General features: G+C 44.1%; 2 protein-coding genes across 3 annotated transcripts in view; both read left to right on the forward strand.

The window, feature by feature from the left end:
• Positions 1 to 879: 879 nt before the first annotated feature.
• Positions 880 to 18,903, forward strand: ADSL (adenylosuccinate lyase). Its single transcript, XM_054219743.1, has 13 exons — positions 880 to 1,091; positions 5,623 to 5,826; positions 6,957 to 7,001; positions 7,763 to 7,842; positions 10,149 to 10,320; positions 10,630 to 10,676; positions 11,078 to 11,168; positions 12,014 to 12,083; positions 13,154 to 13,301; positions 15,319 to 15,409; positions 15,991 to 16,080; positions 18,267 to 18,443; positions 18,761 to 18,903. The coding sequence occupies exons 1-13, from the start codon at positions 936 to 938 to the stop codon at positions 18,845 to 18,847; spliced, it is 1,458 nt and encodes a 485-aa protein (XP_054075718.1). The 5' UTR covers positions 880 to 935; the 3' UTR covers positions 18,848 to 18,903.
• Positions 18,904 to 21,035: 2,132 nt separating this feature from the next.
• The window catches only part of SGSM3 (small G protein signaling modulator 3), a 32,351-nt gene continuing 30,739 nt past the window's right edge, over positions 21,036 to 22,647 (forward strand). Inside the window, exon 1 of one of the 2 annotated variants that reach the window (XM_054219722.1) lies at positions 21,036 to 21,137. The gene's annotated coding sequence lies outside the window, so the exon portion shown is untranslated. Of the gene's footprint in view, positions 21,138 to 21,522; positions 22,136 to 22,647 lie in introns of those variants that run through there. The other variant, XM_054219731.1, reaches the window with a different exon arrangement.

Consider the following 22,647-nt stretch of genomic DNA (forward strand, 5'->3'; position numbering starts at 1 on the left):
GACAGGACAAAGGGGGAGAACGTAGAGGAGGTGACACAATGTCCTGCCGATCCCGGTGTCATCCCGGTTTCCATCCCGTACGCTCTCGGATGTGTGAACTTGCGAAGTAAGGGTTTTCCATGGACACAGAAACTCAGCACTTTAGAAAGGTGCTCTTGTACAGCTGGCTGCCCCCCCCCCCCTCGCCCCCTTCTCCTCCTTTTCTATATTTTTATTTTACTTTTAGTATAGTGGTACTTAAAATCACTGGTTCACTTAAAAAGAAAAAAAAAACCAACAATAAAATGTTTAAACTCTACTAATGTACAAATAAGCTGAAATGTTGCATTTTATGTGTATTTTTGCCATAGCAGGTACTGTATTTCTCATGCTGGATTTAGAAAAAAAAAAAAAAAAAGAAAAAAGAAAAAAAAAGAAAAAACAAACAAAAGGGTGATGTTTTATTGGAGTGTGACAAGTTAAGAGTAATAAGGAATTAAGTCGTCGTCATTTCATTGAAACTGAGAGATGGTGTAATACTTATAAGTTTTCTGAAGGTTTTTTTGGGCTTTTAAACAGCTTTTTTTTGTTTTTATTTTATTTTTATTTTTTGAAAGATATGATTGTATTATGTGCAACTCAGTTGCTTACATTATAACTACAAAATATTTTTGGGTTCCTGGAAAAAAAAAAAAAAGAAAAAAAAGAAAAAAAAAAGAAAAAAGACTAATAAATGTGTTTGGCTGCTAAGCATTTAACGCTGGTGTTTTCCGTACGTTTGTTCTCCCCCTCCCCTCGGCCGCCATCTTCCCGGCCGCCTTCCCCCCGCGGTGCCGTATTCCGCGCCGAGGGCGGGGTCTCGCCGCGACAGCGGGGGCGGGGTCGCCGCCTGCCCTTATCTCCCGCTGCCGGCGGGCGCCCGGCCCCGCTCGGCCCCGAGCTCTCCCGCGGCTGCCATGGCGACCCCCGGCGCCGAGGAGGACGTGCTGTCCAGCTACCGCTCTCCCCTGGTGTCGCGGTACGCCAGCCCCGAGATGGGCTTCAACTTCAGCGAGAGGAAGAAGTTCGGCACCTGGCGCCGCCTCTGGCTCTACCTCGCCCAGGCTGAGAAGGTAACGGCGGGACGGGGCCGCTGAGGGGAGGGCGGCGCGGAGACACCGCCGGGCCCGGGGCTGGGGCGGGGGAAACTGCCTCACGCCCCCGTCCCGCTTCCCTTCGGTGTCCCCTCGGGGCTCTGGCGGGGGAGGACCGAGGGAGCCGCTCGCCGCCCCTTAGGTGGGTGTCTGCGGTAACCGCCCAGCCTGCCTTCCCGGAGCGGGACCGAGCAGCGGCCTGGGTCTGCCCGGGGCGGGCGGGGGAAAGCTGAGCAGAGCGACCTTCGTGGGGCTGAAGGGGGTGCGCGTGTGCAGGCCCAGTTTTACACAACCCTTCGTACGCAGCGCTCCTGAGAGGGGATCTTATCAATGCTTATAAATATCTAAAGGGCGGGTGTCAAGAGGATGGGGACAGACTTTTCTCAGTGGTGTCCAGTGACAGGACAAGGGGCAACAGGCACAAGCTGGAGCACAGGAAATTCCATCTGGATACAAGGAAAAACTTCTTTACTCCGAGGGTGCTAGAGCACTGGAACAGGCTGCCAAGAGAGGCTGTGGGGTCTCCCTTCTCTGGAGATAATCCAAACCCGCCTGGACCTGTTCCTGTGCAACCTGCTGTAGGTGAACCTCCTTTGGTACTTTGGTTGCACTAGATGATCTCCAGAGGTCCCTTCCAACCACCACCATTCTGTGGTCCCCCAGCAAATCACCTCTTCTTGTCTCATGCCCTCCCCTTTGCACTTTTGCCCTCTTTGTGAAATTAGCTTTGTAAAAGCTTTGCTAAGCAGGTTTTTGGTGGGCTTGTGTTGGTTTTTTTTGGGGGGTTGCCTTCTGAGCACACATCAGTGTCCTTCTCCTGTGCTTGGCTGTTTGCTTTTCAGGAGGTGTGACTGATGACATATGCTCTCTTGTTCAATCAGATTGCTGTCAGTGTGTGCCAACAGGACCACCCCACACATCTGCAGCCAGTTGTTTTTGGATAACCCTGATTTCTGAGATAAGTTTGCTTTGGCCCAAAGTGAGCAGAACAGCTACGTCAGAAAGGCTGATGACATTTCTGACAGGCTGGGTGCCACACAAAAAAAAAAACAACCCAACTGATAGCGCAAAAGATTGGTATCAATTCAGCTATTAGGAAGCAGCAACTGAGAGCATATCTGTATGATTGCACGCTGTTGTGTTAGTGGAGTCTAACATGTTTTTAAAATGTAGTTTAAGCTTAACCTTCTTTTTAAAATGTAGCTTAAGCTAAACCTTCTTACTCTGACTTTAATCCCAAATAGAGATATGTGTACAGCCCATTATTACTTCTTAGTTGAAACAGTGAATTTTTAAGATGCACTAACTTGATTCCTTGTGACTGAGGGGAAGACTCATATTATGTTTTTGACAGTGAAAAAACTGTAGTATGTTCCTGAAAAAAATATACAAAACCACTCTGCCTTCTGACAGGATAACTTTAGCTTTCAGACTCAATAGTTGCCCATTTCTTTTGTACAGAGTCCTTCATTTCCATTTTCAAAGTACTGGGGTTGTTAGGAAGTGATCCAAGCACTAGGTCTGGCTGTTGCTATTGGCATAAGGGCAGAGAAGCACCATGCTGGAGAATGAACAAGCAGTGCACAGTGTCATTAATGTGTTCCTTCTGCATTCAAGGATCGTACCACTACAGCAGCTTCATCAATAGTATGCTGCACCAAACGTGATGTTTTAAGAACGGAAGATGTAATTGTGCAGCTATGTTAAACAGGAGTCGCTCGGTATTGTCACAGCTGCGATGCTGGAGGGAGCAGACTGCAGATCTCGTCTAGTAGAGGAAGTGTCATTACCAAGAATGCATGCTTAAGGAGCTTTGCATGTTCAAAGTATGATCATTTAAGCACTGTCATATCAATTCCAGCAGATAGTCACTTTTTCTGTTGAAGAACAAAATACTTCACACAACTTGCCCAATAGGAGAAAGCGAGCTGCTGAAAGAACCAGTGTGAGACTTCCAGGTTTCCACTCCCAAGCCCTGAACTTGGGGTTCCCCTGTCTCTTGATCTTTGCTTTCTCTCCCATTGCCACTGTAGAGTTCTGTTCCCAGAAAGCAGAGACAGATCTTGCAATTTCTTGGGCACCCTTTTTGTAGTGGGAAGAGGGAGACTCCTATTTTTATCTGTCTCCTCATTCCAGAGGAGTTTGACTTCTGATGTCAGCTCTGGACTGAAGAGTCAGTTACTTTCAGCACCTGTTAGCTCTGTCAGTAATCAGTTAGGTATAGATATAAGCAGTTTCCCTACGTTCCTTGCAGAAAATACATAGTATTTCTTTGTCGGTACATTAGAAAAAAAAAGCAATAAACGAACTATGGGCAATATTTACTCTAGTACTTATCCTCACTTTCAGGACATTTACATGTCACTTCTCTAATCATCCTTGTTGAAGATACATACTATTTCTTTTGGATACATTTTTTAAAAAGTAATGAATGAACTATGGGCAATACTTACTTTTGTTTTCTAGTAGATCAGAATATTAGGAAGATCTAACCATAGATTTTCTAAAAGTTGCAGGAAAGTAGTAAAAAAGCGGACATGCAGTTTTAGTGATAAAGTTGACGGCCAGGCAAATGGTTTCAATATTCACCCTACTTATGGGAGAAATTTTCAAGTAGTCCACTTGGAATATGTGAAATAAGAATTGAAAAATTATTTCACTGGAAACTGGATTAGACAGAAAATGTTTACAGTTGGTATTTTGTTCCCTGCAGCAGGCAATACCCGGTGGTTGAAAGAGGAGACTCAGCAAAGTGTGTGATCAGTAAGAGAGAGCTCCTTAAACTTATCCTTTCCCAGCTGACAATAGTTAAAGTCTGGATTAAGAGCGGAAGTGTTTGAGTTTATACCTATCCCAAAACTCTAGGTTGTTGTGGGTTTTTTTAGCTTAAATTAATTTGTATTATAATGCTTCTATTAACTCTTTATTCTTTTTTTTTAAACCTTGAGCTCTTGACCTAAACAGTGTGTTATTTGAAAGTCAAATATAAATTCCATGGAGCTCTTCCCTCTTGTAGCAGTAGCTTTGACATCCTGCAGCATCAAACTGACTAATAAAACTTTTAGCACATGTGAAATCTGAATGTTTTCTCTCTTATAAGAGCCTATAGTAGCCCTCAATCTATTTTTTGTCCAATTTAAGTTTCATTATTTTTCTGTCGTATGTTTTTTATTAGATGAGGAACCCAGTGTTCTCTTTCTGTATGCAGGAGATGTTCCATGTCATCTGCCTGCTCTGCCCTGCCCTTTAGGAATAGGGATGAATGAACAGTCACAGTTGTTGCAGTGGCGCATCAAAGTATTGAAACAGCCTCAGAGGAATGATACCTTAAAAGCACAATCCAGAGAGCACATCACTGACCTGTAGCGCTTTGGAGAAAACCCTGTGTTTCTCCCTCAGTTAGTTTTCCTACTTAGGTTTCTTAGGTAGACAGGTTTGAAGGACATTTGATTGCTTTCTTCATAAGGTACACTGTCAATATCAGCAAAAACTCATAGGGAAGAGGCCTCATGTGATGTTTGTGGGGCCAGGTGCTTTTCCTCATTTATCTCATGGTTGTGTATACACTTACAACATCATATTTTAAATTGTGTGGGTACTAATTATCTGATGAGGACCTTGAAGACGCATCTGCTTCACTTGCTGTCTTGTCTAGTTCCAGATTCCACATCTGCAAAACATTTTTTTCAGTCAGTTTGATTCTGAACAGAAACAGCTTTCAAAATACTTTGTATCCGTGAAGCTTCCTGGCCGGCGACTTCTAATCACTAATGCACAAGACAATAGCATTTTAATTTGGAAAAGGCAGTAATGCCAAGTTCATTGCGAGACTTCTAAACTCTCAGTATCAGGCAAAGACATTTTTCTCAGCTCAGTTAGCTTGTACAAGTATAGAGTTGTGCAATATAATTCTGTGGTTTGATATCTTACTCTGTTTTTAAGTCAGCTTGACAAAAAGATTTAACAAATATTTTTGAATGTGAACTAGGAGCATTTATCAAGTAACTGATTTCCCAAGCTTCCGGATTCAGACTGAGATGAAGTACTTTAGGACTTTTGGACATGTGTGCATTTCCATATGTTCTGAGCCCTCTGTTTACAGTTGTGATGGGTCTAGTTGCAGTCCAAAGAGTGCTTCCTGACACAAGCTATCTAATCACATGGTAGCTGAATTGTTCTTTACTCAAGGGGTAAAAAAGTTAAAACTTTACTATTTTTGTATCGTTTTTCCCCATGTGTCTAATTTTTGTAGTTGTCACAGTGATATTACATGATTGAGGAAAGTATGAAGCCCAAGAAGAACATCTAAGCCCAAACACTCTCCTATCCAATTGGAAAAGGTTGGAGAGCTGTAGAATGAAACTGCTTGCTGTTACAGCTCTTGATTATGCCAAATTGCCATGCTTCCGTGCAATGTCATATGGGGGTAAATTGTTTAAACAGCGTCTGTGTCAGTTTGGGTTGTGTCTTAAAGACAAAAATAAATAGAAAGTTCTTTTTCCCCTTGCAGTCACTTGGGCTCCCGATCACAGATGAGCAGATAAAGGAGATGGAAGCAAATCTGGACAACATTGACTTCAAGATGGCAGCAGAGGAAGAGAAGAAGCTGCGTCACGATGTGATGGCCCACGTTCACACCTTTGCCCACTGTTGTCCAAAAGCGGCAGCCATCATTCACCTTGGAGCAACTTCCTGTTACGTAGGGGATAATACGGTAATGTAATGTTTTCAGTTTCCTGCCTGCAGAGCTGGGCAAAACAAAGCTACAGTTGCTTACTTGATAGCTCTTTATAAACTTTTCTCTATAAAATAACGCTAAATAGATTTTTCAGATGTTTTTATTAGTTTTACTGTTGAAGTTAATTCCCCTTTATCCTATCTATCCTAGGAAGGCAAGCTCCTCTTGCCTTCTTTCCTTTGATATGAAGCAAGATCCATCTGGAAACTAACTGTTCCCTAAGTTCTGCTTGCACATTAAATATTCAAGGAGATAAGAGATTGTGAGTTGCAACCGCATGCAGAAACGTGTGAACTGTCGGTTATGCCAATGGGACAAGAGTTCACTGACTTACAGAACAAGGCCGGTTTTGATACCATGAGCTTTCAACTGCTGCTTGGAATTATTAATTCAGGGTAAATAAAGCTTTTCGGTGGCCAAGAAAATGGATGAGCGTGTTAAGTGAAAAAGGAAGTACCGCCATGCTACAGAACTGTAAAATGTTTGTGAAAAACCTGTCTAAAACTGGGTGCAAACTAAAGCCTAATTTCTCAGTGTATATTGCTGTTCCCCCGTGTCTAAGTCATTGCAACTTCGCAACTGCTTTTGTCATACAAGAAGCTGCTCTGTGATTATTTTTACCCTACTCCTTTGCAAGCTTTTTGTTTGGCTTTTAGTTAACACCACCTTCCTTGTGACACTTGCCACCTCAGTTTCAAAAGAAGGAGTAAAGACGACTGCTGCCTGATCAGTCCACTTGCTTTCTTGCTGTCTTTAGCTTACAGTGCTTGCATTTTCCACTTGGGATGAATGATTTAGTCTGTCATTCCATGGGTGTTCCGAGTATCTTAAAATAATCGTTCATACCCAGTCAGTGGAAATTGGTCGTCTTCTGCCGACTATGACTTTCTGTGCATAGTATAGAAGGAGCAATGACGGATCTAGCATTTTTGTCATAAGCAAGTCCACTGCAAGTTCTGGTACAAGAAGGAAAGCAGAGCTTTCATTTTAAGAAGAGACTTTTGAGCGGACAAAGCATATTTTAATTATCTGTGTCCTCTCTGAGAGAAACCATTATGTGCAGTCCTTCAGACATGCCCCAAACTTCCTTTCTTTGCTTCTTTCAGGATCTGATTGTCCTCCGTGATGGGTTTAACCTGCTGCTACCCAAGGTGAGAAGGCAGTTGTGCACAGTGTCTCAGAAGTGGGCAGCACTGATGTCCTGTGAATAGCCTGTGTTTAACTTGGATTTTCCTAAACCTTGCTGGAAAACTAGGAGGAGCTGTCTGTTTAGGTTATTCTCAAGAAAGTGAAGAGTTATCTTGCTTTCCTTTCTCAAATCTTTCCCCAAAGCTTCTTTGCTCACCATGGGCATTATAAGCAACTCCTTGTTTATCTGTGCCACAGGTACTAGTTTCAGAAAACACCTGTATTGCTTTCAGGGTCAGCTTAGGCATCCCCTTAACTATATTCCTAGGAGCGTGTCAGCATTCGAGAAGCTATATAATACAATTTTCTGAGGTCAAATATAGTGGGACTGTAGGTCAGTGTTATGTATCTGACCTGAATGTCTTGGCACCCAATTTGCCCTGGATTGTACATGTGTCAATTATACCCAAGGCAGCTGTATTTCTGACTAATTCCAGGAATAACAAAAATACCCAGGGATAAACCAACTGCAGGATTGTGTTGGGCACGAGGACTAGACTAGTTTGAGCTGAAGTCCAATCACTTGTATCGTCTCTTGCTTGAGTTTTATGGCAAGCAGCAATTATGTGCATGCCCTGAAAAAACGAAACACGCCATATTCAACAATTAGAGGGGGGTATTCAAGGATTGCACAGTTGTTTCCCTCCCCTGTTGTGCTTAAGCATGCTAGCTTCTGCTGTGGGTTGTTTTTTTTTCTCTTTTCTATCCTTTCTGCATCCACCAGCTCGCAAGGGTGATCAGCCGTCTGGCCAACTTTGCTGAGAAGTATGCTGACCTGCCTACTTTGGGCTTCACTCACTACCAGTAAGTAGCCATCAGCCTTTGCTTTCGTTTTGTCAGCTGTGCTTTGGTTAAATTGACCTGCTACTGCTTTCTTTTGTCCTTCTTTTTCCCATCTCTGACCAGTGGCAGTTGGTAAGTGCTGGACGTCATTAGGACATTGTTGGTGGTTCAGAGAAGGAGTATGTGCCTAACTCCAGCCTTGGCTCAGGAAACTGAACTGTTGCTTTGACTAGCTGTCAGCAGTTGTTTTAACACAGCTTCATAAGGAACAGCTTCCTGGCGAACATAGATGTGTATATTCTGGGCTGTTTCAAAAAGCATGACTGGGAATTGCAGTAAGCCTGTCTTGCAGTCATATTTTCTTTATGTTTGGTTTTCTGTCAGTTAAGTTAGTTTCAACTGCAGCTTAGAAAGGTTTGTTACGGGCTACTTGTTACTACAATTACTCTGCCACTATAGCTGAAGCTTTCTTCTAAAGGGATGAGTCAGGATCCATCAGTTTTCCAACATCAGTATATGGATCCCTGGGAAGAGTCAGGAAGAATTTCTTCTGTTTAACAGGGTGATACTGTTTTCTGTCTCTTGGGAGACTTACACTTCTTGTGCAGAACCTCTGACATTGACTGCTAGTGGAGTGGAGTAGAATGGAATGGAATAGAATTGAATATTTTTAGGCAGACTACTGTGTCAAAGGACAAAGAGATCTGGATCAGTCTGTTGTTGGGGCAGATTAATGTGCTGCTTCATGAAGACAGTTTGCTTTCAGAGGCTTTAAACTATACACCTTCAGGTAAGCCTGGATCTTCTGCCCCAGTGATATGAACACCAGAGGCAGGGAAATAAAACACGGGTGTTGTCAGACTCAGTGTCTGGCGCTTTAAAATTTCTCCCAAAGGAGAGTGGGAGCACCGGGTCAGGTCTCTGATTAATTGTCTTGCTGTATAGGCTATGTTCAAGCAGCTCTAGTCCTAGAACCCTCTTCATCTACAGCCTTTTCAGAGGAGTATTCTCTGGATCAGTTTTATCTTGGCTTTTGGAAAGAGCGCAAAGGAATATTGAAAAAGTATGTGCAAGGCAAAGTCCTAAAAACTAAGGTGAAGAAGGCATTGATACCTCGGCCTTGTTTGTGTCCTTTGTCAGCAGGGCCTCTGCCCCATCTAAAAATAGGTCCGTGTTTTCCCTAGCCTTCCCTTTGCTGCTTACATACTTGCGGAGGCCCTTCTTGTTGCCTTTCACATCCCACATCAGATTAAACCGGGGGTGGGCTTTGGCTTTCCTAACCCCATCCCTGCAGCATTGGACAGTTGCTTTGTATTCCTCCTGGATCACCTGTCACTGCTTCCACATCTTGTATGCTTCCTTTTTATGTCTGAGCTTAATCAGGAGCACGTTCTTCATGTGCATATGCTTTTTTTGAAATAATGTAGCGGTTGTCTTTGGAGTTCATGCGGATAATTTGAAATATTTCAACTTCTAGGTTCTGCATAATACCCCCATTTTCTCCTCAAAGCGTTTGAAGGACAGCGTGGTTGAAGCTTGCAAATATTTATTTCAAGGTGGAGGTTTTACAAAAAAATGTTGGCTAACAGTACCGTTAATTATTGCACGTTTGGCAGGAGGCTGAGGAAAGCCTTCTTATAAATAAAGAGTCCCTTAGAGGAACCATTTAAAATCACAATAGGTACGCAGGTGGTTCCACACTGACAAATTTACACCCATGAGCTATACATAGCTAGGATGCCCTCTCTGCCCTGGGCAAGTAGAATCGGGGGCCCCCCCTCGTTTCTCCCACCCCCCCCGGCTTCCCTCCCCTGCAGGCAGAGCCCCGGGCGCGGTGTGGCCCGCGGGCCGGCAGGGGGCGCCCTCTGACATATTATATTATATTATATTATATTATATTATATTATATTATATTATATTATATTATATTATATTATATATCTATTCTATTCTGACTGATGGGCTTCCGGTCACTCTTTAAGAAACTCAAAAGCTGTAGTGGTGAAAGACCTTCAGATACCCATTGTCGCTGATTTCTTAATCCCCTAACGTATACAGAAATTACAATTACTGTTTTCTCTTGAGGTAATTACATCTAATTCCTGAAAAGAATGATCATATCTTCAGTACCATTTACTGATGACATATGTGTGCTGTTACATCTTCCTGCACAAGCCAGATCTTTTTAATTTCTGCTCAGAGGAGCCAGAGAGACTAACCTGCAAGGACATCTTAACTGCTGTTAAGACTTAGCAGCAAAGTGTGGTCCTTGAGGAGTTACTGTGCAGATCGTCAATGAGTCACATTCCGTTCTTGGTTGTTTTCAGACCTGCACAGCTCACCACTGTGGGGAAACGCTGCTGCTTGTGGATTCAGGACTTGTGCATGGACCTGCAGAACCTGGAGCGGGCTCGGGATGACTTGCGCTTTCGGGGTGTAAAAGGCACCACTGGCACACAAGCCAGCTTCTTGCAGCTCTTTGAGGGGGACCATAGTAAAGTAAGTAGAGACAGCCCAGGGCATAGACTTGCAATCTTGGCAGTTCTCCCCTCTGGAATGCTGTGCTCTTTTTGGGAACATCTGGCATGGTTCTGGCATCAAATTCACAAGGGCACTGCGATCCTTCCGGGGCTCACTGACAAGGCCCTGTGTGAAAGTGAGCAGAATTTGGGGAGGGAGTGCTTCCCAGCAAGTAAAACATTTGTTGTCAGTAAACTGAGAAAAGCAAAGGATCCTTTTGCTGTTGCTGACCTTCCTGTGTTGTTCCATTCTGAGCTCTGTTTGTTTTGTTTTTTTCTTCACCCTGAGGTTGAAGAGCTGGACAGATTAGTGACTGCAAAGGCAGGATTTAAGCGGTATGTAACAAGCATGCTTAGTAACCTGAATTTGGTGCTAGCAAAATGTGACTCCTGCTGTCCGTGTTGGCCCAGATGCCCCTAGCTCACAAACTGACATCTGTGCTGCTGTTGACTTATCTCTCCTTGCTGCCTTCCATTCCCAGCTTGCAGCTTCCTGCAGGAAACTTTACCTGAATAGGCCACTTCTACTTATCTCACTGTCAAAGCATGGCTGTCCGTTTTTCCTCTGCTTTTCTCTCTCCCGTCTGCATGCTGCCTAGAATTGACAACCTGAATCCAAAGTCATTCTCATCAGGGCAGAATGACAGCCCACTTTAAGAGCCATGTCACTCCTTGCTTGAAATCTTGCGGTACTGTTGTATCTGTCTGGAGCACTCAACTCCTCTGCTTATTTCTAGGTCTTATATGGTCACAGGGCAGACCTATAGTCGCAAGGTGGATATTGAAGTCCTGTCTGTGCTGGCCAGTCTTGGGGCATCTATACACAAGGTGAGTACCCTGTTTGTGTACATCGGGGGAAAAGGGGAAACGTTTTAGATCTTGAAGTGAAGGTGCTCATGGTGCAGCATGCTCTTCTCAAGAAATATAAATTGGTGCTCCTTGTTCAGCTGTTCTCTTTGTGATCATGTAAATTCACCGCTGGGTACATGCCTAGTAATCAAACCTCAAAGATCTTAAGACCAGTGGCAAATAAAGGAAGTTTACCGAGCAGATTCTAAGATGGGTTAACAAATCCCACACCAGATATTAGTCTAATCTATGCTAAATTGATCCAATTATAGTAAATGTCTTTCCTAGTGGTGTATGAGTTTTTAAATTTCACCATTTGCTCCTAGTTAATTTCTTCTCTGATAATGGTGTTATTCTCTCTGTCCTTGTGGACGCTTTTCATTGATTTATCTCTGTTTCTTCCCTCCCTCTCTTGGGCTAAAGTGATCTGTGGTATTTTCTTCTGTTTTAGTTTTGCAGGCTGGCTGGTTCAGTGAGCACACATTATCTGTGTTTGCAAATCACTCTGTAATTTTGTTACACATTTTCAGTGTTCCCTCCTGATCTGTCTTCCATTCCCTGCAAACATTTGCCCTTCTTGGAGGCCTGTTCTATTCTAATACAGTGGACATTTTCCTTTTTTTTTTTTTCTTTACTTTTTCTTGACTGGGATTTTTAGGCCAGAAAGTATGATTAAAGTGTCAATTTTTTTGTCAAATTTTTTGCTGTTCCCCAGTTTACTTCTCAGACACAGATGCAAACACTTCTCCAAGAACACTAACAGGAGTATATATTGGTGTGTGTTAGTTTGGTTCTGTTTGTTAATTTCTTGTGCTTTTTTCTAGATTTGTACAGACATTCGTCTTTTGGCCAACCTGAAGGAGATTGAGGAACCTTTTGAGAAAGAGCAGATTGGTAAGTGATGGGAGGTATTTCTTGGACCAGTGTATGTATCTTTTAATTTATGTTGGTGCAGCCTTTTAAGCAAACTTAGAAATGTCACCGACAGAAGTTGCTTTAAATTAGCTGGGGTTTGACATTGTTAGTATTTTGGGTCCTTTTAAAAGAAAAAGAAAAATAAGGGGGGAGGGGGGAAAAGAAAGCACTTTACCCAAAGGTTTCTGGATATTAAGTAATTATGATCAGATTTGTATTCATGCACTTCCTGGGTTTGGGGGGCAAGCAGGAGCAGTCATATATGCCCCATTCGCCGCAGAGGAAGACTTGGGTCTGAGGGGTACTTAGTGCATTCCATTCCTCACGAAGCTGACTGGAGCTGTAGGTTTTCAGCTTGACTCAGCATTTTGGTCTTTATAAACAGACACATTTGGAACAATGAAACTGGGCTTGGACCCTTGCCAGAAGAATACCAATGATGCAATTCTGACATTGATGTAAGGGAAGAAGGAACGTAGAGGTTTGGATATTGGCTGGAAGAAAGTTCAGCCCCCCCTAAATAGTTGCGTAGGATTGAATGGGCAATTTAAGCCTTAGTCATATCTGTTACTTGAACCATTCTACATTCTATGGAGACTTTTGATATCCATTCACCAGAGCAACAGGCAGCAGCATTAGTGTCTGACCATGAAGGACAATGTTATTGAGCAGATGGGGTCTTGAACGCTGCTCAAGAGTGTAGAAGTCTTGAACACTGCCCAAGAGTAGCCTCAAGAGATGGTGCTAGATACTACATTAAAAGTTAAGTCCCTTTGTTCTTTTTGGGTACATCTTCTGTTTTGCAGAATTGCAAAATGTCTTCTCACTTTTTTTCTCTCCACATTTGGATGTTTCTAATCTGAAAGGGAAGTGTGGCGGTGTCATTTTCTTTATTGCATTTTGTCCTTAGAAAATCATCATGTTTTGAGTTTTTAGTCAAAAACATGATTCCTGACACATTTTTCTTATCTGGGGGAGGACCTCCGTCTCTTCTTCCTGAACGCACTACTTCTATTGCCCCATTTCCATCACTCACTCTTCTTTCACAGGTTCAAGTGCTATGCCTTACAAGAGGAATCCAATGCGTTCAGAACGCTGCTGCAGCCTGGCTCGACACCTGATGACACTGGTGCTGGATCCCCTCCAGACAGCTTCTGTGCAGTGGTTTGAGCGAACGTTGGATGACAGTGCCAACAGGTTTGTTTAGATCATGCAATATAGCAGTTTCAGAAGGTGTTGTGCGGGAAGGTCCTATGAGGTATTTAGAAAATACTATTTTTAAACTAAAACCACAAGTTACCACCTTGATGAAAGTCTCAATAGAATCTAGAGAGTATAAACTGGTTTCCTCTATAAGATCAGATGAAAACTGTTGTTTTTTTTTTTTTTAATGTCAAGATCTTCTGCAAAGTAAACCATCAGAGAGAGGGAGGGATGCAGAAGCCATAGTAATAAATAGCTCTCGTAGTCTTCCTGTTTCAACAGCATAGTACAGCAGTTCTTAGATTTCTCAAATTTTCCTCCCTGTCTGTTTTGAATGTGGTTTTTGACCCTGCTCTTCACCACTTCTTAAAGAATAATTCAACATTTTATCTGTAATCCCTTAGCCCTCCAAATAATCTAAAGAAACTTATTTTCATCTCTTTGTAAAGACCTGTTCTTTGCAAGTAGTAGTTCAGATCCTAAAGAAAGAGCACAAACATTTTTTTTTTAAGTAATGTTTCATGAAAACCTGTGCAGGTCTTTTAGATATTGCTCGGCAAACTTTGCTTTGTTTTCTGATTCTTCATTATGACTATTTTGAGATGAGCAAAAGCTATCTATAATTATTATCACGTAAATTATAGCAATTCAATTCAATGCTTCCATCTTCCAGTTAGTACTAAATTTGCGTAAAGCTCATGTTTACCTTTGAAATGTTTTAGTTTCAAAGTAGTCTTCTGTTGCAGAATTTGATCTCCTAGAATCTTAGAAATCTTTAGATCTTTATATTTCTAAGATATGGGGCTTGTGGAACAATGAACAACAGCGGTTTTGGCTATGTTAAGTCTAGTGTTAAGACTGTTGATGAGAATGTTATTTTAAAAATGTCCCCACAAACATAAAATTTCATGAAAGCATAGAAGATCTTTTATCAAAAGGACTTGACTCTGCAGCTGCTAGTCTTGTTAAGAAAAGAGCTGCATAGGCAGCAGAAAACAATGTGAATTTAAGAAATTGGATATGGATTGATATGGTGCCTTTATTTCCTAAAAACCTACCAAGTGTTGAGAGATGTACTGGAATGTTTCAGATTTTATTTTCACCTCCTCTAATAGAAAGGGTCATTTGTCCATAATCCAATTAAAAAAATTCTGTGCCTTGGATTTTTCTTGTCAAAGCTGAAGTGTTTTGAAAGGAGAGCACGCCAGGGAAAATGCAAACAACCTACAAAACAGCCAAGTCTTTTTGAAGACAGTGTGATAGAATTGAGGGCCTTAAATATAGGACAAGATTCAAGTACTAGTATATTTTAAGTGATCACAGTTTAGCATGGGCCAGGCACTGCTGTCACAGATGGATGATGCTGTAATTGCTGCACTGTGATGCAGAGCCTTTTGCCTGATACAGCTCAGTCCCCACTACTCCTCTCCTTTCCCTCCTTTCCTTTTTGTCATTCCTTTTCGTCAGGAGCCTCCTTTGTGGCCAGGAGCTGGTCTCTCGGAGGGAGACCCCACCAAATGCATGGATCACTTTGGAAGTTCCTCACTAAGCACAGCCAGGCACAGCATGTGTGTGCAGCACCTCTTACTCCTGGCGGGTAGGATCAGGGCAACACAGAACACAGGGGAAGAGAGTCTCATGTGTTTGCCAGCTCGTGTAAATTGCTGCCTTCTTTCCTAGCCGTGTAACCATTGAATTATCTTGAGCTTTCTATGTTTGCCTTCACCCTTTCTATTCCTCTCTCTCCCTCTCTCTACTGACAAAAAAAAACCAAACGCAACACCAAAAAACCCTCCCTTTGCCACAGCGCGAGAGCTACTGCTATAAGATGTTCTTTAGCTTTCCTGGTTGTGGCATTTGAGCAACAAGAAGTACCCATAAGGAGAACAGTTCCAGAGCCACAGTAATGCTATTTACAGAATTATTTACAGAAACTAAAAAGCTGGATCTGAGGTAGGCTGGAACATGGCCTTTATTGCTAACTGGGGCCCGGGGTATGTGTGTTTCATAGGCGTGTGTGTCTTGCCGAGGCTTTCCTCACAGCTGACATCATTCTGAGTACCCTGCAGAATATCTCCGAGGGACTTGTGGTATATCCAAAGGTAAAGCAGGAGATAACTTGTGCAGTGTTGCATCCTTGATAATGCTGCAACTCTGCCAAAGTGTATAAAAATCCCCTCACTCAAAGGATTACATTTTTATCTGTTAGTTCACATGGTTTCTGAATTTTGCTCTCCATTCTCACTATATTCTCACTGTTTGCAGGACAGACATGAAAGGGTACTTGTTGAAGCCAAAAGGTAGCAAATTAAAAATTTCTCAAAGAGGATATTTCTCCCTGAACAACATGACAGATCTGTAGAACTTACCGCCAAAAGATACTGTCAAGGCAGATCTTATACAGTCCTGTAACTTACCTACGGTTTAAAAAGAAAATTCATTATACATCTTTTACACAGTAATGTCCCTTACAAGATACAGCTTCTAAATATTATCAGCTTCAGTACCTGGATTTCCAGAGCTAAGTTCAAAAAGAGAAATTATCTTTGCGTCATTGTCCAATCCTGGAGATTCAAAGGGAGAGGAAAGCTTCACCAGGAGTCACAGTTGTCTACAGAATTGCTATAATGCTGTTTCTTTTTTCTCTTTTTTTTGTCTATTTGTTTGTTTGTTTTTTCTTAAGGTGATTGAGAGGAGGATCCGGCAGGAGCTGCCGTTCATGGCCACAGAGAATATAATCATGGCAATGGTGAAAGCAGGAGGCAATCGTCAGGTACAAGTGCTGTCAAAAATACCTCTGTTCACTGCTTGGCATTTGACTCCTGAGAAAGAAAAGTACCTGGGCTCTTGTTCTGACCATCTCACCTTTCTTTATTCTCCACTTACTCCCACAGAGTTATTAATATTCCACTGCTGCTGCAAAGCCAGACTCAGCTCTCTGAGGAGAGAGCAGTTGTGGAGATCTGTATTTTCTGTTAGGAACATTGTGTGTTTGAGCTAATCTGGCTGTCTGTGCTGGAGAAGAGGGAGACCTATTTTTATATTAGATACTAGTAGGCGTTTTCCTTTTGTAAATGTTTGAAGGAACTTGGAACCCAGGCCAGCCTTCTTTAAATGGAACATGTTGGCAGTTGGCTACCTTATAAATTAAAAGAATGAATCAGTGCTGTTAACGAAAAAGCAAGTAAGGCCATTCTGAACCATTCATTCATGTGTCACTCATCCCTAATTCAGTATAGTGCTTTTTATTTTTAACTTTGTTTATGGTCCTTCATTTAGTTTTCTGTGTTCAAGCAAATTGAAATTAAACGTTTTCCTTAGTAAATAAATCCAGACACAATTAGATTACATTTCCTTATCATTTAATTTCACAATTCAGTTTAAAACTGATAATCAAATTTACATCTTAATAAACCAGTTTATTTTCACATACCTTTAGATAGCAATTTTTCCTATGATTATTTCCACATCAGGGACAGAAGTTAAACTTGGAAGATAGTAATACCAGAAAGGGTTTGTTAGCAGCTTTGAGTAGAATAGGTGGTTCTAGTTCTCTGAAACACTTGCGACAACTCACCCATGATGTTAGTCAGGAAACATCCTTTTTCCATTTTTTTTTCCCCCCGTGTCTCTGATGTTTGTCACTGAGTCAGTCAATAAGCTTCCTAACTAAGGGTCACATCATGTGGCTAAGTTTCATTACCTTTTCAGCTGGCTCTCTTTTAAAGTATCCCATACTTACTTAAACAGTCCTCTCTATTTTGATTAGATTGAAGAATGAATTTAATTTGTGTTTGTTACTGACCTACCTTCTGTCTGGTGCTGTTTAATTATGAATCTGTAGAATTTAGTACATTTATAAAAGCTGTTCATATTCACATTCGTATGTTCCGTTTTCATGTGCTGGGAACTCTGGAACAGCACATTTTCTGTGCTTTCCCACCTTATAGCCCAGAAACTCACTTCCTTTCCCCACCACTGAACAACTCCCACCCCTAAATACCCAGAAGACAGATCTTTTCACCTGGGTCAGGCTTGTGCTGGAGCAAGATGGCATTTGGATGGAGGAAACAGGAAACAGGAGATCATTTTCCTCCCAGCTGAAGACAGATCAAGGATAATACATTTGAGAAGAAGATTCTTACATGGGTCTAAATGCAACACGACTGTATTTTAGGGCCGGCACGGCAACATCTGATTTTGCAGGTGGTCCCTGACTACAGTTGGGTTCCCTTGTTTTTACAGATTGATTCCACAGGAAGTCAAGGGATTAGTAAGTCTTTTGGAAAAAAATTTATAAGGGTTTTGCCAGTCTTGGTGCCATGTGAGGGTTCTTTGGGAGAGAATGTCTTAAGGCCCTGAGGTTTGTAAATTTTTTTCCCTTCAGTCTGTCCTTGTGTAAGCCATGGTTTACGTAGTCTCGCTGCTCATTAAGTTAGACAGGTTCTTTTCCCTTTCCCAAACCTTTAGAGGTTTTACATCGTTATGTTCCCAAGGTGTTCCATACGGGGGTTGACTAGTGGTGAATAAGGAATTCCTGTATTTCAGTTCATAGGATATTATGGGAACAGCTACTGTAGTCTGTCTTTGGAAAAATCATGCAAGTAGGGAACAGAACGACTGAAAAAAAAATCCTATAGTGACTCCTAAGAGTATTTGGGGAGTTTGAGGAAGTGTAAAGATTCCGGTGTTGTAAGTTTGTGGTATAAATGAACAGGGAACACATGTCATTCAGACTGGTTTAGCCTTAAAGGGCAGATGTGGAAGGATGAAGAAATTCTTGTTCTAATACAGTGTTATATGAGACACTGCAGTCCAAGCTGTGTCATTTGCATGCTGTCCAGTGCAGTACACTTTGATATTTCTCCCTCCCGCACAAGTTAGCAGGATGAACATGTGCTGCCAGTAGCAACGGAATAACTTTTTTCTTTTACCCTCCTCTTCCCCCTGCTCCTGCAGGATTGCCACGAGAAGATTCGTGTTCTTTCCCAGCAAGCAGCTGCTGTTGTGAAACAGGAAGGGGGTGATAATGACTTCATTGACCGTGTCCGCGCTGATCCTTACTTCAGCCCTATCCATAAACAACTTGAAAGCCTGTTGGATCCTTCTTCCTTCACTGGACGTGCTCCTCAACAGGTAAAGTAGTGGAAAGAGGCTACGGGTGTTACAGGTTGTAATGCAATGTGTTGTCTAATCCTGCATCCTCTTGCGTGCCAGAGAGTGTACATATTACGTACCTCTGCCCGCACTACTAAGGCAGACGTGTTTCTCTCTTTCGTTTTGCTTGGCTTCCTTCTCTTTCCTTGTGGGCTTCAGATTTTTGATCCTGGACGTATCAGGCTGCTAGGTATCTCTGTGAAACAGAAACCCCAGTGAGACAAGCAGGTCTGAATGGGGAGGAGAAGGGAACCCTTTCTTTTGCTAATTTTCTCTTTCCCCTCTTTCTTGAACAGGTGGCAAAGTTCCTGAAAGAGGAGGTTCGACCAGCGCTGATTCCATACCAAAGCAAGATGGGTGGGAAAATTGAGCTGGCACTTTAGGTACATTCTGCAAAGGTGTGTGGGTACAGGAAGATAATAAAAGCCTTATTGAACCAGGTCTGTTTACCGTGTTGTGTTATTTTGGTTCTCCACAGTACGTTTAACCCCCAGAGCTTACAGACACCTTGATTCCAGATGGGCTTTTCATTCTTTGTCTGCTGTTTAATTAAGCCTCCATCTATTGTGCGCTGAGTTACTGAGAAACGGTTGATTGTGACAAGGTAATTTTATCACAGTACCTTTCATTGGCCCCTGTTTAAAGAGCCAGCTGTTTAAAGAGCAATGCCAGCTGTTTAAAGAGCAATGCCAGGTGCTGCCTGACATTCGTGTATTGTTGAATTCGACTTGTTGAAAAGCACACTCCTGTTTCCATCTTACTCATCTGCTCTTAAACTTTCTCCACAAGTGTCTCAAAAGATGATAAAAGGTTGTCCTGGCTTTCAGAGTACTATAATCTGGGGAGCAAATAGGCAAAAAAAATTAGGAATCTTGAAAGGGAGAGAGGCCATGGAGCTTCTTGGCTCATCAAACTGGTGCTCCGTTCATGGTTTAATACTGTTCCTGTGGCTCTGTAGCTTCTGAAAATTGTATTTACAGGTGTGGGTTAGGAACCAGCCATTGTGATTTACTTTTCCAGGTCCTTGGCTGTAGATGCTTGGTAGTGACTGGCAGGTAGACCCTAGCATGTGAGAGTCATTCTCTACTGCAAGTAAGTTTTGTCTGATAAAGAAAGGAAAAAGGTGTTGGAATTCATTGGATGCTAGAGAAATTCAAGAGCTTTGGTCTTATTTCTGATCCTGAGTGCTCTGGTTTGTAATGTCTGTGCTTTACTGGACGTGCAGTACTGGACCAAACTCTTCTCCCTTTGACTTAAACTGGAATGATTCCACTACTTCTTCCAGTGTTGTTACATCACAGCACGTTTCTTTTGCTTCAGTGCAATAAAAAGCTCCCTCTTACCTCTGTTATTTATTCAGACTCCCAGAGATGACATGATCAGCATTATTTGATTCTTTTTGAAGTGTGATTGCTGGAGAGAATTAAGAAAAGCAGAACTAATTGAAAGAAGCTACCTGCTCTCCTTGAGGCCGTAACTGTTTAAAGAGGATTGCAAAATACTGTATGTTTTAATGAGGCTTGTCTATATTAAGTAGTCAGAGAAGTGAGAAGCTTCAGGCCATGATCTCCCCTCATCCAGCTAGACGGCTCTGGCTTTGCTTTGCCTCTAAACTGTGGCAGTCAAAACGTCTCAAATGTTTGTGAATTTTATGGTGTTTAAAACATTTTGCCTGCTCGTGCTATTAACATTTAATTAGCCATCTGTTTGAAAAGGATAACTGTAATTGAACACTGGCAATTTTCAAACTATTACTCAAATGGATAGCCAAGAAAGAAAACAGAGAGATGGGGAAGTCCTCCTTTTTTGGTCCTCTTTCCTCTGTGGGATTAAAAAACCGCAACCAACCCTGCGCAGAGAAGAGGAGGAACAGCTAATGTATCTTTTCTCAACATCTGGAAATAAATCTTTGTGCTAGGTAGAGGCTGCCACCTGTGAGGCATTGGACTTGTTTTCCTGGGGAGTTTAAAAAGAGTAACAATGACATAGGGAAAATGTCACCCTCCTGGAAAACGTGATACACACAGATCCTTTGGGAGGCTTCTACTCTTCTTTAGAAGAGCCTGGTTCGGGACCTCGCTTTCCTTTTTCCAGCGGGGTCGGCAGAGGCAGCAGCCAGAGACGTGGCTCCCCCCTCGCCCTGGTCACTGGGAGCGGGCCACGACCACCACGGGCTTCAGAAGCAGCTCTTGACTAACTGGGGAGGCCGGATCGCTCTTCCAGACTGTTCTGCTACGTGTACCCCTGTAGCCCGCGCCAGCGATGGATGCCACCCGTGAAGCAGCAGTGGGGCTGTGCCCTGCTCGGAGGAGAAATTAATCTAGACCTGAACGATGGAAAAGAAACGAGCAGCTCCTCCAGCCGCCGGCTGCTACGGGGGGGGTTGAGCGCCGCCTTCCCCAGCCCTCGGCCCCCCGCCACCCCACCTCCTCCGTGTTCGGAGGCGCCACCGCTGTTGCTCAACGCCTCGTCACCGCGGCCGAGAGACCCCTTTTTAGGGGTCGGCCGGCTCCGCCGCGGCCTACAGCCCCCACAGTGCCCCGCGCCGCCGCCCGGATGCCGCGCATGCGCGTCGGCGCCGCCCCCTCCGGAGCGGCGTGTGGGGCCGCCGGGTCGGGGTCGGGCGGCCGCCTTGTGGGGACGGCGCGGCGGGGGCTCCGCTGAGGGGAGGAGGTGAGAGCCGGCGGGGCGGTCGCGGCCCGGCCGCGGCGGGAGGTGGCGGGCAGCGCTGGGCCGGGGGGAAGCGGGGTGTCCTGCACGCGGGCGGGAGGGCTGGGCGGGCCGCCCCTCGCCCGCCGGGGCTGTCAGCCCTGCGCCTCCCTCCGCGGCGGTCGGGCTGCCCGGTGCTGGGCGCGCCACCTGTGAGGCGCCTCACGCAGACCTCACCCCCCTCCTCTACGGCGGTGCCCCTCGGCTAAAGCCGCTGGGGTGGCCCTGCTGCCGGGGCTGTGTGTGGGGCGTGGGGTGCGCGGCCGCGTCTCCGCTCCCCTTTCTCGGGTCGGGCCTGGCGGCTCTCAGCTCCCCCCGGGCAGGGCCGGGCCGGGCCAGGGGGGTCCCTCCGCTCCCCCCGGGCAGGGGCTGCCGCTCACCTGCTGCGCTGACGCAGGGTCTGGGCTCCGGCGAGTGACTCATGTCGTGCAGAGCTTCATCGCCAGCCTTCCCTGGGTCGGCTGGGGCACGGTTCTCCCCGCGGGGGAGCTCTGCCTGCTTCCCGCTTCCCTCCCCACTCCCCTCCGTCCCTGCTGCCTCCTGCTCCCCGGGATATGCCTCTCTCGTAACCTGCTTTTTCGCCTCTCCATGACTCTCTGGTGGTCTCGTCCGTCCAGCTCTGCCACCCTCATTTGCCCTCCCCGCCTGCATCTTTTCGGAGGTGCCCCGGAGGAGAGACAAGCCTGTCTCCTGTCTGGCTTGGGGGGGCGGGAAGGAACAGTCATGAAACAGGGATGGAAATATGGCAATATCCTCTTGGCAGCGGGCATAGATAGACACGTTGCAGGCCCGGTGATTGCCAGCTGTAATAAATGTTAGAAGAAAGTCGGGAGACGAATGTAATTCCTCATACCTGATGATGTGAATTCAAGGGAGTGAAGAACAGCTGTGACAGGGATTTAAATCCCTTTGGAGGCAGCATCTGCGGGCTCCGGGACAGTGGGTGTCGTTTCACAGAGCTGGTAAGGATGCGACAGGAAGAATTTCTTCTCAGTGTCTGCTTTGCTTCCTTCCTAATCTTTGGCGGGATGTCTGAATTTAGGCAGGTACTTTCCTTCTAAACGAGTAGATTTCATTGTTGGTGTGGGGGGTTTTATGTGATGTCATAGCTTTCTATTTCGTGATGTCTCAGCCTTACTCTGCAAGGCTTGCTGTGATGTTGGGGGGGGGAAGTGGTAGGAATAAAGTAGTAAAAGTGCCTTGAGGAAATGAAGGATCCTTTAGTGCCAATAGATGGGAGAGAGAAGCAGTCTTGCTGGAATGAAGAGCAATAGGTGTTCAGTAGTGAGAGGCTGAATCTTAAAATCGCTCAAGAGGGAGCCATCAGCTTAGCAGGAGTGGGGCACTGCTGTGCTTTTGCCGAGATGTTGATAGGAATACAGTTGCTTGGTGGATAATCTGAATTCTAGAGTAGATTTAAAGCTGCTACAGAGTCTGTAGTGGTGTCCTGGAAAGAAACAGTCACTGGAACAAA

Source organism: Rissa tridactyla, chromosome 1 (assembly GCF_028500815.1).
Source record: "Rissa tridactyla isolate bRisTri1 chromosome 1, bRisTri1.patW.cur.20221130, whole genome shotgun sequence".
NCBI classification, from domain to species: Eukaryota; Metazoa; Chordata; class Aves; order Charadriiformes; family Laridae; genus Rissa; species Rissa tridactyla.